At 28.5% G+C, this 14,753-nt stretch overlaps 1 protein-coding gene across 2 annotated transcripts in view; it reads right to left on the minus strand.

Moving 5' to 3' along the window:
* Positions 1–3,344: 3,344 nt before the first annotated feature.
* The window catches only part of LOC101235836 (charged multivesicular body protein 6-A), a 19,915-nt gene continuing 8,506 nt past the window's right edge, over positions 3,345–14,753 (minus strand). For both annotated transcript variants that reach the window (XM_065803633.1, XM_065803634.1), the window contains exons 3-11: positions 12,538–12,582; positions 12,366–12,430; positions 11,565–11,652; positions 11,393–11,479; positions 10,824–10,889; positions 5,859–5,939; positions 3,803–3,878; positions 3,614–3,694; positions 3,345–3,471 (exon numbers count right to left, since the gene is read on the minus strand). In XM_065803633.1, coding sequence (XP_065659705.1) covers positions 3,651–3,694; positions 3,803–3,878; positions 5,859–5,939; positions 10,824–10,889; positions 11,393–11,479; positions 11,565–11,652; positions 12,366–12,430; positions 12,538–12,582 — 552 coding nt within the window. In that variant the 3' untranslated portion in view covers positions 3,345–3,471; positions 3,614–3,650. The remainder of the gene's footprint in view (positions 3,472–3,613; positions 3,695–3,802; positions 3,879–5,858; positions 5,940–10,823; positions 10,890–11,392; positions 11,480–11,564; positions 11,653–12,365; positions 12,431–12,537; positions 12,583–14,753) is intronic.

Raw genomic sequence — 14,753 nt, forward strand, 5'->3', positions numbered from 1 at the left:
CCTATTTAACTATTGATTTATAAAAGTTATATATGCATCATTAACAATTGTAATATATAATAATGTATCTTGTATTTGTAACGGAATATTTTAAGTTTCTTACTTCGTTAACTTATTTCTTATCTTGTAAATATTTTATAAATTTTAACACGATCATTTCTTAGCGGTACTCGACGACAAGACCGTGGTCTTCTACGAGTTCCCGCGTTCTTTTATTATTTAATAACGATTATTATATATATATATATATATATATATATATATATATATATATATATATATATATATATATATATATATATATGTTTTTATTATTATATATTTGTATTTTAAATATTGTAACGAAATGCTTATTTATAATGTAAAAAAAAGTACAAAAAAAAAAAAAAAAAAAAAAAAAAAAAAAAAATGTTAGATAGCAAAAAAAGCATTTTAGTAAAGAAACAATAACAACTGTTTTCACTTTTCCGGTACGGTAAAAAAATGTAAACAAATAATACAATGAAACAGTAGAAAAGCCTGAACGCGCCCTTAAATCAATTTCATGGCAATAGAAAGCACTTGAGTCTGATATTAAATCTACTTGTAATATAGAAATAATAAGAAAAAAAAACTAAAGCTGAAATACTACTGAAACTTCTACAACAGAAATAAAGGACTAACTTGTAAGTCATCCCCTCAAGAGGTTTTGACTTGTGTTATACGAGAAATGACGGTACTTGAAAGCACTAGAAAAAGGCCAAACTCTATAGAAAAAGTTTGCAACACCATTCTTAGCCTTTCATCATCTTCTGTAGAACCAGAAAAAAAATTTAGTGCTGCAGGTGTATTTATTACTAAGTAAAGAACTAGTTTAAGTGATGACACTGTGATAACTTATGTTTTTTAGGATCATATCTGATAAAAAAAGTAAAATAAAATCATAAGAAGTTGTATTTACTTTTTTTTACTAGAAAAACCCTAATGTTATGGAGACGATTAGAAAATGTATGAGCTATTATGAAAATGTAATAACTATTATCAAAATAGGTACGGAGTTATAAAAATGATTATTGTTAAATCATTATTTAATATCATTTAATTGGATTTTATGGATATCATTTATATCAATTAAAAAACTAATTAATAATAATTACTAAAATATAACCTACATTTACGTACTTTTGAGCTAACTACAGAAAGAAAAATGAAAAAATCTAATTAACCTTAGACAATAATAATACTATTGCATTACAACGCATATGAAGAAAAAATCAAGAAAATAAGGGTTAACCTTAGACAATTTACATATAAGGTGCAAAGTTCTAGCAGGTGAACCTATGTTAAGTTAGGTATTATATGTCTAACTTATGAAAAGAAAATTTTGAAATATTTTAAGCACTCTATTTAAAATTATTAAAAATGAAAACTGATGACGCTGCAGCAGCTAAATAACTCGTTTAATCCTAGATAAAATTATACTGTGTCATATCGAACGAAGACTAACCGACTTTTTAAACAATTGCAATTATGACACGATTCGACAGAATTCATTTATAAAAATTCTAGATTGACCCATAAACTTACTCCTTTTTTTATAAATCTAGTGGTTGAGATGCTTTAAGAATACTTAACGGTCTTGGTGTGGCGGAATGGTGTCGCAAAATTTTGATAGTCACAATTTTTTATTCTCGCAAATTTGATAGTCGATAATGCGAAAAAGGAATAGTGTCGCAAATTATCGCATTATTGATTGTCGAATAACAGAGTAAGGAATAATGTCGCAAATGAATTTAATGAATAGCGTCCAAAGCAAAAAAAAAAGAAATAGTGTCGCAAATAGTAAAAACGGAGTTGTGTCGAAAACAAAAAAAGGAGTAGTATCGCAAATGAATTTAATAAATAATGTTAAAAATAGAAAAAGGAATAATGTTCTGAAAGAGTTTAATGAATAGTAACAAAAATACAATAATAACTATAAATGTGTGTTTAGATAACATGTCTGATGTCATACTGAAATAGCCTGTTGGCGGGGGCTTCAGTACATACACCAACTATCGCAAAGAAGTGCCGCTACATCGACTCAAGGTTTGGGATTTGGTAGCAATTTTTTCTTTCATTATTCTATTTTTTTTTCTGTAAAAGCCATATGCGTTAAAGATAAGCAAAACGAGTAAGCAATTGCTGAAATTTACTATTTGTGACATTCCTTTTCTTTGTTTTCGGCACTATTCATTAAATTTATTTGCAACACTATCCTTTTTTTTGCGGCATTGAGCTTTTTAAAAATATTAGACACTATTCCTGTCACGCACAGTCTTCTCAAGGAGCAGCGCGGAAGAGCATTTAATTAGGAAGTTCACGTCATCTTCCTTACCGATGACGCAAATATGGCTAATGCTAGCAAAGATCTTAAATCTCTTTATAGTGAAGCATACGCTCTAACTGCTCTTTTATGATTCAACGGTAAAAAGATAATAACTTAACAATAATAATACGATAGTTTCATTAAATATTTGAAATAATATTTTAATTCTAATTTTCGTGATTGTTAAATTTAGTTTGACTATAGATATGTTAGATGTGCTATATATTTACAAAATGCAATGCTTGTATAACGTTAATGGAAACGTTTAACTTTTTGTAAGACTTATTTGATCCGTTTAAAAAGCTGTCACGTGGTAAGGGATAAAACTAATTTAAAAAATAAATAAATTAAACTCAAATTTTACTTCATAATTTTACTTCCATAAAAAAAAATTATATCAACTTTTTTTTAAAAAAAAATCCTGAGGAGCAAAAAGATAAAATGCGGATTTTCTACAGCAAAACCTTTGATTTGCAAACCTTAGAGATTCTTTATCAGATATTTCGTTTCTTTAACAGAATTTCCTTTTCTTGTTTGTTTTTGTTTAAAATTTATACTATCTTTATTTGTAAAAAAAGTCCACAAAGTGTAGTATTCTTTAAAAAATACTTTTCAAAAATAAAATCGCTCGTTTGACAATACATAAAAATACTACTTGACTCAAAGAAAATTACAGGGTCTTAAATTTTTTAGAAAAAGACTGAGTGAAACGAGATCATAGTAGGTATATAAAAAAATATTTAAGAAATTCTTCATCAGTACTATATTTCTTGGACATCGTTCTTTTTCAACTAGGTGTTTGAATACCTCATTCTTATTTTTCAAAACAAATTGTTTTTCTTTATTATTTTCTTTATTATTATTTATCTAGCAGAATGAGTAGTCACAAATACAAAATAAGAACAGAACAAAATTAATAAAAAATAAAAAATCTAACATTAATCTGGAACTTTTTATGTAGAAATTTTAAAGCATATTTTTAAAAACTTATAAAAAATTTTCTTTTATTTAAATAATTTAAATCGCATACAAAAGTTCAGTTAACACTTGTATTAGTATTTGTTGTTAAATTTATTGAGTAATTTATTGAATTTTAACACTCTTCTAACATCAATGTATTACATCTATAAAAAATTAAACTTTTTAAATATAAAATCTTATATAACTTTTATATATAACAAATTGTTTTACAAATTCCTTTCGAACTTTATTTATCAAACCTTATATTTATATATCAACTTGATTTATTCAAAGAAGTTGACTTACTGTTTCTTTTTGATTTATGAAGATTTTTTTAATTTCGTTATGAAGCCGCAACGGGTGTTTCTTTTGCTTTAACCTTACGAGCTAATGTAAAAAATATGAAAAATAACCACAATGAATTCTGTGATCCTTAAAGAAATTATCACTCTATAGTTTATTTAAAGTATACTTATGAAATGGGTGAAAATATACCTGTGTCTTGCATTGTGATAAGCGTATCTGAATTTTCTATTAACTCATGTTTAGGAACTGATGGCAACTCATTGATCTAAAGTTCAAACAATGAAAAAATTTCTTTCAGCAAACATTGTAAAGAAAATAGGGATAAACTGGGGTAAAGTGAACTACTTTCGATGTTTTTAAACAAATTTAGTCAAATAAAAAAACAAATACATTGTAGTTTTCAAAATCTTCTCAAAGTATAATATTAGAGTAATGTGAACTAGTTCATTTTTAGCTCTTTTGCGTTATTTCTATAAAAACAACTTTTTTTTCTTAATATTGTTGTGCTATTTTGTTTGAATTGATATTTCTTTCGAAGCTTTTATTTTCTTCACAATTTAATCTTTTGAACGTTCTATTTTAAGGCACTCGCTTCCATAACGCTGTTTAATTTTTGTTTGTTTGTTGATCTTTTAATGTATGAATGAGAATCACCACTTGAAGCCAATGAACGAGCATTACCACTTGAAGCCAATGAACGAGCATTACAACTTGAAGCCAATGAACGAGCATTACCACTTGTAGCCAATAACTGCCACTATTGCTCTTACGATCTTATTTTCACAAAAAACAACTTATATATGATGTTTGATATTTATATATGATGATTGATTGCTGATTATTTTGTTATAATTTAAGTCTTTGTCTACTGGTATCATAACTTATTGTGAACTCATCAATAACATTTCAACACTATTCTGGTCATTAACAATAGTATGTGAGGTTTTAAGAGATATCACAACCATTTGTTTTCTGAAAAAAAATGTGTTTATTAATTTTAAGAGTAAACTTGTCAAATGTTATAGCAGATGGAAAACTTCTTGTTTTGACAAATGATTGAAGTAAATAAGCTTACTTGAAAGATTAATGATAAAACTTTTTAACAAATCTGGAAAAACATACTTCTTGACCACCTTCAATATTGACTCAGTATATCAGCTTGTTTCTCCATGCAGCAGCCTTGTTCGGCAAGGTTCATGTTTCGGAGTTGAGAGAGGGTTGTAACCACAAAAGTAGCTCCTTGACTATAGTGGCCTTTTTGGCCTTGGGGAGGTGAATAATAATAATAAAAAAAAAAATTTTCAATATCAATGAGCCAAATTTTATGAAATTTTTTCCAGCAACTAAAGGGAGAGAAATTCCTGCAGCTAACTAATTAGCTGATTCTGTGTTACTAACTAATCAGCTGATAATGTGTTGCTAATACACTAAACTTCTTCTGATTCACAACCAATAGATATAAGGCTTTTACTTTTCTTTTTGCAAACAATTTTTTATTTCCTGGAGTTTCATTAGTGTTAAAGCCACTTTTATTGCAGTTTAGTAATTGAGAAGGTCTATTCATGTCTCATTTCTTGAATGCAATTCTATGTTGCATTCAAGAAAACAATGCATCTATTGCAGTTTTGTTATAAGCTAGCATTGTTAGAAGAAAGTTTCATTACAAGGCCCTTTTTAATGCTAAAAGTTTTGGAGTATTTGGTGATACTTTGCCAATAATTCATAAAATCACAAAATCACTGATCACCAGCATAACCATTCCAAAAAAGTGTTTTTTTTATGATTCAATGGTAATTTTTTTTTGTAAATTGTATACCTTGAAGATGATTTGCAATTTTTAGAATTATTTTGATAAAAAGTATACAACATTTTTAACTTAAGAAATTTTTGCAACAAATCAAGTGCACATATTTCTCATTAATAATATTTCTGAAAATAAAATTTTAAAAAATTACTTAGATATTAAAATTATTAATCCAATTTTAAGATTATTAGAAATTTTAAAACTTCTTCTGAAGACACTTCTAAAAATGGCTTTAACACCATTACAAAAACTATATTTAAGATTTTGTTTGTCTGAGAAAATTAAAAAATTTTTAGCATTATAATGCTAAAATACCAACTTAAAAAAAATTTTTTAATAATAGTTTACATTATTCTAGGAATAATGTAAACTATTATTAAAAATCACCCCAGTTTAATTTTTTTTTTATCTAGATTAAAACATAATATTTTTAAAAAAAACCTTGTCAAGTTCATTAAGTTCAGCTAAAATTTCATTTTCATCTTCTTCTGACAACACACCACCGATAAGAGCATTTATTTCCTGAAAAATAAATAATTTAAAAAATAAATTATGCATAAATTTGCACCAATATGCATTATACCAAAATAAATAAAAAATAAAAAAGTTAGATATCAACAGAAAAATAATGTCCATCCTAAAAATTTAAAGTAAAGTTAGGAATCACATCTTAGACATAATTTTGTTATTTTTTTAAATTTTTGAAAAAAGTAAAAAGCATTAGGTTTTAAAAGAGTGCTATAAGCAACACGTTAAATGTTAGCAAGTAAAAAAATATTTCATAACTTTCAATTATGAAATAATTAATTAACAAATAAGTTGACATATTTTTTTGATTTTTGTTCATAAACTGCCAGATTGTATGTGCTGTTGTAATTACATTAATAACATAATAAAATTACATAATAGAATTGAAAAATTTTTTCAGAAAATGATAAAATCTTTCAGAAAAAACAAAACTTACAACAAATACGTTACAAAAAGTCATTACAAAAACATTACAAAAAAACTTACAAAAAACAATTACTACTAAAAAAAATTATATTAATAACTTTTTTTATTACTAAAAAAAACAAAATAAATCAATTAAAAAAAGAAAAAAACTTCAAGTTTATTCTTCATGTTTTTTTTTGTTTGCATTAGTGTTTTGAAATTCTCTTCCATCTTCAAACTTTTATAATTCAATTTGAAAAAATAATTTAATCTTTTAAAACCCATTACTTTCTTGATTTCTAGCTATCTTCTTTATTTATTAGCAACTTGGTTAATAAAAATGTCTATCTTCTTCTTCTTTATTTATTAGCAACTTGGATAATAAAAATGTCTATCTTCTTCTTCTTTATTTATTAGCAACTTGGATAATAAAAATGTCTATCTTCTTCTTCTTTATTTATTAGCAACTTGGATAATAAAAATGTCTATCTTCTTCTTCTTTATTTATTAGCAACTTGGATAATAAAAATGTCTATCTTCTTCTTCTAGGCAAAAATAAAAAACTTGGACTTTTGCTCATTTCATGAACATCATTGTAAACATAACAATGAATAATTTGATAATTATTAGATGGCACAAGAGATGCTAGCTCTTTAGAGCAGTGCCCATTATAGTATTTGTAGAAAAGAGAAAGGAAGCAACATTACGACAATGTGATAATGGTTGGAGGTTGGCTGCAAGAGCAGGTCCAACTATGTTTACAACGCGTTTTTGCTCCTTCTCTAAAAGAGAAAGGGCATCATTAGAGGATATGCCCCAGATATGGCAACAATATTCCATACAAGGCTGGATTTGAGATTTATAGAGATAGAGAATAGAATCCGAAGTAAGAAAGTGACGAGCACGATAAAGAGATGCAACCTTAGCAGATGCGAATTTTGCAACTGATTTGATATATAGTTTCGAAGAAAGATTGGAAGTAAGAGTTAATCCTAGAAGATGAAGAGTAGGTGACTCATTGAGTACATCACCGTTCATAAATATAGGAAGATCTAAAATATTGCGATAACGATTGGCTGAAAAAAATTGAGTTTAATCTGAATTAAAGTTCACCAGCCACTGTGAGCCCCATGCTGTAGCAGAAGTAAGATCCTTTTCAAGCTCAAATGCCCCCTCCAAGCAATCAGAGGATGTTGGTTTTTTATCACGACAAGAATAAATGGTGTGTCATCAGCAAACAATGCCACCTTAGATATGAGAACATCTGCAAGATCGTTAATGTAAATTAAAAAGAGTATAGGGCCAAGGATAGTCCCTTGAGGAACCCCTGAATTTACAGAATAAGAAGAAGAGTGTTGTCCATCGAGGACAACTTTTATGCTACGCTTGGAAAGAAAGGATTCGATGATCTTAAAGATGTTGCCGGATACACCATAAGAAGAAAGCTTATGGAGAAGACCAGCATGCCAAACTTTATCAAAAGCTTTTGAAATGTCAAGAGCGATGGCCTTAACCTCTCCACCTTTATCTAATGCACGATAAAACCTGTCAGTTATTACTGTTAACAAATCAGCTGTAGAACGAGAAGATCGAAATCCATATTGATGGTCAGAAAGTAAGTGATTAGATTCAAGATGAGAAACTAAGTGTTTGTTAATTAAAGATTCAAAAACTTTGCTTATGATAGGAAGAAGACTTATGGGACAGTAGTTAGACGAATCAGATCGGTCTCCAGAATTTTTAAAGATAGGGATAACAGATGCCGCTTTCCAGCAACCTGGAAAGCAAGACTCTGATAAGCACTTGTTGAATAGTTTTGAGAGTTTAGACGACAGCTCCGGAGAACACTTCTGCAAGACAATAACAGGTATGTTGTCCGAGCCACAAGCTGTAGAAGAGTCTGGGCAGGAAGATAAAGATGCTGGAGTGATGTGAATGTCAAGCAATGGATCAACCTGTTTGTTGGCAATATCAGGTAGAAAGCAACTAGTGGAATCAAGAGATGATATTGATGAAAAGTTTTTAGCAAACAATTCAGCTTTGTCTTTAGGTGAGGTGACAAAGTCTGAACCATACAAGAGAGGTGGAATTATAGATTTGCCCTTATTATTGATATTATTAAAGATTCTCCAGAAGTCACGAGAGCCTAATTTTTGAGATGAGATACGAGATTTCATGACCTGAGAATAGCGGGTTTTGGCGTTAGACAGAACCTTTTTACAATTGTTTCTAGCAGTAATAAACAGACGCCTGTTTTCTGGAGAATTGTTTTGCTGATAAATATGGAAGTAACGGTTTCGATTAGCAATCGCAGCAGCACAGTGTGAAGAAAACCATGAAGGAGAGTGAGGCTTGACCTAGAATCGTCGAGAGGGAATAAAAAATTCCATGCCAGCCTAAATGCACGAAGTTATGTAAGATGCACATTTGTCAACAGGAAGACGAAAGATTTCTACCCAAGAGCCATCACAAAGAAAATCACGGAAAGAATCCCAGTCAGCTTTACTGTAGTTGTAAGAGGTTCGATAATAGGGGGATTCAGGTGATGAAGAAGAATGAGATATTAGTTTTAGAGAGATCAAACTGTGATCAGAAGCACCTAAGGGTGAATGTGGAGAAACTGAGCACTGACTAGGATCAGAAAAAAGACGTAAGTCAATTAGGGAAGGTAAATGATTCGGGTTGTCTGGAAAGCGAGTTGGAAAGTTGACTATTTGAGTTAGGGATTGAGAAAGGCAAAAGTTGTGGGTTTTAATGCCTGCAGAATCACTGACACTAGAGCCAAGCCATTCAATGTGGTGAGCATTTAAGTCACCAACAACAACAATATTAGCTGATGGATAAAGAGAGAGGGCTTGGTCAATATGATCAGAAATAACATCAAAAAAAGTACAGTCTTGAGATGATGGAGAGCGATATAGAACAAAGAGAAAGGCAATAGAGCGAAGTGGTGCTAAACGAAAGCACATAAAAGAATAGTCTGTGGATTCAAACCTAGTTTCACGACAAATGGGTGAATTCTTACGAATGTAAATGCCCAGACCAAGCGTGTGACTATTGGAGTCTTTACGAATTAGAGGAAGATAACCATCAACACTAAGATCACAAGATGAGACGGCTGAACTCAAATTAGTCTCACAAAGAGCGAGTAGGTCTGGTGAACTTTGTAAGAGATAAGACTCAACAGAAGAAAAGTTACTTTGAAGACCAAGAATATTAGTGAATGATAGGTTTAGAGAACTTGGTGATGATGGTTTTTTGTGTTTTATAGTTTTTGGTACTTTATTCATTTTAAAATTAGATTGAAGAACTTGACTCAAAGCATAGATAGTACTCAGAACACTGTTTAATAGCCCAAGCAATTGTCTCATTACTACTAATAAACCCTAAGCCGTAACAAAGGGCTCCAAATGTGGCCTCTGCAAGGCACACCAAAAGTACAAACAGGGACACCATCCATGCGCAACATGGCACTGTTAATATTTTGATATTTTTCAGCTGTTGATGGAATCAGCCTCTCTGAGAGCTACCACAGAGTTCGGGAAACCTGACTACCAGCCAGCCTCAGAACCATAAAACTGAGTTTTCAAGAAGATCCAGCATTCAACATCCTAAACTGGAAACAATGTATTAAAAATACATCTGCGCCAGCCTAATAGATGAAGAAGGGGTGCGAGGCTGGTCAACAGATAGAATCTGTTTACCCCTTAAAGTCTTTGCCTAGGAGGCCTTCTACAAGACAGTAGCTGGGTGCATTTAATATCTGCCCAAGATGACTATTTTTATCGAGACACCATCTCTAGCCTTTACTCAACCAAGAGCCCTAAGGCAGGGGGTGTTTTAAATCGGAGTTGGCATCTCCTAGCCTTTGCCTAAAAAGGCGTATCCTACAAGGCAGCAGGACATGATATATGTAAACATAAATTTATAGTAATTTTAAAATAAGCTCATTTTTTTACAATGCTTTAATTTAGGTATAATAGCATTATTTTTTTAAAAGTAAAGTTATATTACATAATATATTTAAAGTTTTTGTCTACATAATTATAAAAATAATTATCAAATTATATAATAATATGACAAATAATTGATTTGTCAGTACTAAGAGCATTTTTGTTTTTTTTAAAGAAACACAGATGATTTTTCTTTGCCGGAATTAGTCCATATTAACAACAACAAAAAAACACCAGCTTTCAAAGCCTTCAAAGTCTCAAAAAAAAAAGAAGAAAAGCATCAGCTTTTGAAGTCTTAAGTCTCAAATAAACTTTAACTCTGTCAGGAAAGTATAAAACAAAAAATATAAATAGAAGCTGTTTTACTAGAAACCTGAGCCAATTGTTAAAATTTAGTAACATAATTATTTCATATAACAATATAAATAGCTTATAAAATTAATAAAAATAATTATAACACAAAACCAATAAATACTTCCCATAACCTGATTAATTAATTAACAATTTAAATAATTATTACATTTTGATACTCAACAGCTTCTTTGGTATCATCCATGATTTTTTCAACATCCTCTAGAGACATCATCTAAAAAAAAACTTAGAAATAATAAATATATATTAATAAAATAATTGATAATATGTTATAATGTTTAAATGTGTTTTATCACATTAATTATGTAAATAAATTAAGTAAAAATAATTATAAACAGTTATGTGATGTATAATTATATAATTATGTTACGATGAAAGATTTTACATAATTATGTAATGATGTATATAAATAATTATGTTATAATATAATTATACATGCAGAATGCCCATATGTTCTTATTTTACGTGGGAGAGCACAATGAAAATTTTTATTTTAATTTAGTGCTGTGCTTTCCTATATAAAATCAGGACATATGGGCACCCTGTATATGATAACATAATTATGTATAGCCTATTTATTATTATTATGCATGGTTTATTATAACTAACTGTAATTAACAAATGTAATTATGTTATAAAAAAGATATCTGAAATATAATAATGCAAATATAATAAAATAATATTCTTTAAAAGTCTTTAAAAAACTAGAACTTTTACTTCATGCAACTTTTTAAGAGCCTCATTTCCCTGCTTCAAGCCTTCTGCAACCTTGATTTGAATAAGAGAAAACTCTACCTCATGAATCTGAAAGCCATAAAACAGTTATTTCTGTAAAATGTTTTATTTACAAATCAATATCTAAACATAAAAAATAAAGGGAACAATACACCATTTTATCAATATTCTCTAACTGACTGTCAGTTTTTTGAAGCAGATTTTCTTGGTAACGCTTTTTTTTTAACATCAGCTTTGCTTTTCTAAATTTAAAATTAAATAAATTTTTATTTTTTAGAAAAAAAAGTTTAAAAATATCCAATGATGCAAATCTGAAAACATTGCACCATTAGAATGTTTTGATAAAATACCATTAAAAAAGTTATTAAAAAAACATCTTAAAGTTTGCAAAACAATTATTTAGCAGCTCGGCACCATTCATAAGATACCTTTTAATTCCCTTAACAATCTCTTCATCCCCATTATCATCAATATTTTAACAAATATTTTTGTTGGTTTACTCCTTTGATCTAACTGAGCAAGAAGCTTTTGATGCAAAAAATAGTCCAGGTATGAAATCTTGAATTATTGGCTTTTAATCAGCTAATAAAGCTACTGATATATTATTTTTAAGAAGGGGAGCACATTATTCTAATGTATTGATCACCTGAAGGGCATGATCAATCAAATTTGTCATTTGTTTTTGCAATTGATTTGATTACATATTCAACTTAAGTAAAAATAAACAGCTTTGGTTGTTTTGACATTTTACATTCTTAAGGTGGCTAGCACTGGGCATACTAATATAATAGATATAAGATAAGTCTTATAACTTTTGAATTTATATTTACAAAATGAAACAAGAAATCTTTTCCAAAAATAATGTATTTACATTTTCTAATCATTTTTCTCTAAACAAAAAAGTTTCTCTAAAAGTTTAAAGCAAAACTAAAACTCAATTATTTTAAAAAAATACTCTTTTTTGCCATCCATAAGCAGCTTTTTTGCAATTTCTTTTTCTTTTTCCAAATTTAAATTAATCTAAATTGTTAAAAAAAAAATTACTATCAAATTTATTTTAAACTTAACTTTTTTTAAAATACTTTATTAACAATATTGGATTAAATGTCAAAAATAATAACACATACCTTTTTTTGATATTGTTTTAATTTATCTCTTTGCTGTTTTAGTGACTAAAAATTTTATTTAAAAAAAATCAAAAATATTTTTGATGAGAAACAGAAAAAAAGAATTTTTATAATATAATACAATTTAAGATAAAATACAGTTTTTATAACAATGATGATATGAAATTGAAGCAACTTTAAACAACTGAATGCCCTCTATGGCACTTCTGGCACAAAGATTTTCAGAGTTTTCCCTCTCCTAGGTATGTTGCCTTTATCACAACTATGAAGCCTTATTTGCCCCAATATACAACTAAGGCAAGTGAAGCTCCTTAATGACTCTTACTTATCTTAAAAATAGTAGAATATAAAACAAAATATACTCTCTCTACTTTGCTAAATGATAAACATATAATTGGAGATGGATTTATTAAGTAAAGGGAGAACCATATCATCCAATATATAAAGCTCTATTTGTACCAAAAATTTTCACCCAAATTAAAAGAGTAGATTATTCTGAAATATTTTCACCCTAGCAGTGTGTGAAAATATTTCAGGCTTGAATCAGAATGATTATGAACCTATCTGTACATGAAAATCTATTTGTACACCAAATGGATGCAAAAAGTGTTTCACAAACAAATGCAAGAGAACATGTTTTATAACCACCTGGCTATGAACAACCAAATAGTGAATTAATTAGGTAGCTTAATAAGTCACTAAATGGTCTTAAACAGAGTGAAAGAACGAATAATTAAAGGACTTCTTGAAATGAGTTTTACTCGATCTGAAATTTATTTACTGAACTTTCACTGAATATTTACTGAAATCTATTTACTGAATTTGACCCATGCACATATATAAACAATGCATGTATATAAACTATAACAATGATTTGGAAGTTATTATTTTAATTTCAGTTGATGACATTATTATAGCCTTAAGTTCCATGAAAACCATAAGCTATTTTATAAAAAGACTTAACCTAAAATTTAAAGTTGATGATCGAAAAAACTAAATCAAACTTCCTTGGAATAATTTTTGAATAACTCCTGACAAAATCAGTATGGACCAAAAAGTTTACTAATGTATTACAATGTTATGATATGGAAAATTGCAAACCTAGAGCAACATCATACAAACCAAATCTAAAGTCTAATCTAAAATCTAAATGATGAAGAGAATGAATGATATGTTATGATGAAGTGCAGTAGAATGAAAAAATTCAGATATACTGTGAAGTGATGCAATAGTGTATACTTGTCTAGACCTCAGTTTTTTTAATATAAAACACAAAATTTATCATAACTAACCAGCAGAGATTTGAAAACACTTAAACATCTTTTTCAAAATATAAAAGGTATACTTGACTATTCTTTAACATTTAGAAAAATACAAGCAGGTATCGGTTTAAATGCATTTTGTGATGCTGATTTCTGACTATTGTTTTGCAATGTACCAATTATAGCATAGAAATCTAAGCAACAAGTCTCTGTTTTTAACCCTTAACATGTTAACATGTTAACTGTTGTTAACCCATTCAATATGTGAAGCTGAATATATGGCAGTATCTGGCATATGCCAAGAAGTAGAATACCTTACCCAATTTTTTAAAGTATTTATTTTTGAAAAAAATGACAAACAAGGCGCAATTGCTTTAATCAGGAACTCAATAAAGCAATTTTATATAAAATCTTTATGATAAGAAGATACTTTGAAGTATGTCAAATGAAAACGTATATAGAAGATACTTTGAGTATGTCAAATGAAAACTTAGAACGCACTACTAAAAGTTTAAAAGAGACTCTTTAAGAAAGTACTTAGAGATTTTTCAAAACATTACTTTTTCTTAAATTTACTTGAGTAATTTAGTTTTACTAAGTAAAAAAAATAGCTATTTTAAATCAAAACAAATTTCAAATAGATGTTTAAAAAATAATAATTTCAAACTATTCATATTTCTACTATCATACTATTTGAAATGAAAGAAATACTCAACAAAGTTTTTGATTGTCTTCAAATTGAGTTTTCAATAGTTTTTAGGTTCTTTTGGATACACAAAGGATATCAGCAGGTCTAAGTTTGTCCATAAAAGTAAAACTAATTGCCCAGCAGTAAATAAAAAAGAGACATTGACTTTTATTGAAGATGTTCAAAAATGACATTTATTGCTACAAAATAAATTTCTAGCTTCATCACTAATCAGTTTTTTGTAGATTTTTTTGATAACCTTAAGA

This window comes from Hydra vulgaris, chromosome 08, assembly GCF_038396675.1.
Source record: "Hydra vulgaris chromosome 08, alternate assembly HydraT2T_AEP".
In the NCBI taxonomy this organism is placed as follows: domain Eukaryota; kingdom Metazoa; phylum Cnidaria; class Hydrozoa; order Anthoathecata; family Hydridae; genus Hydra; species Hydra vulgaris.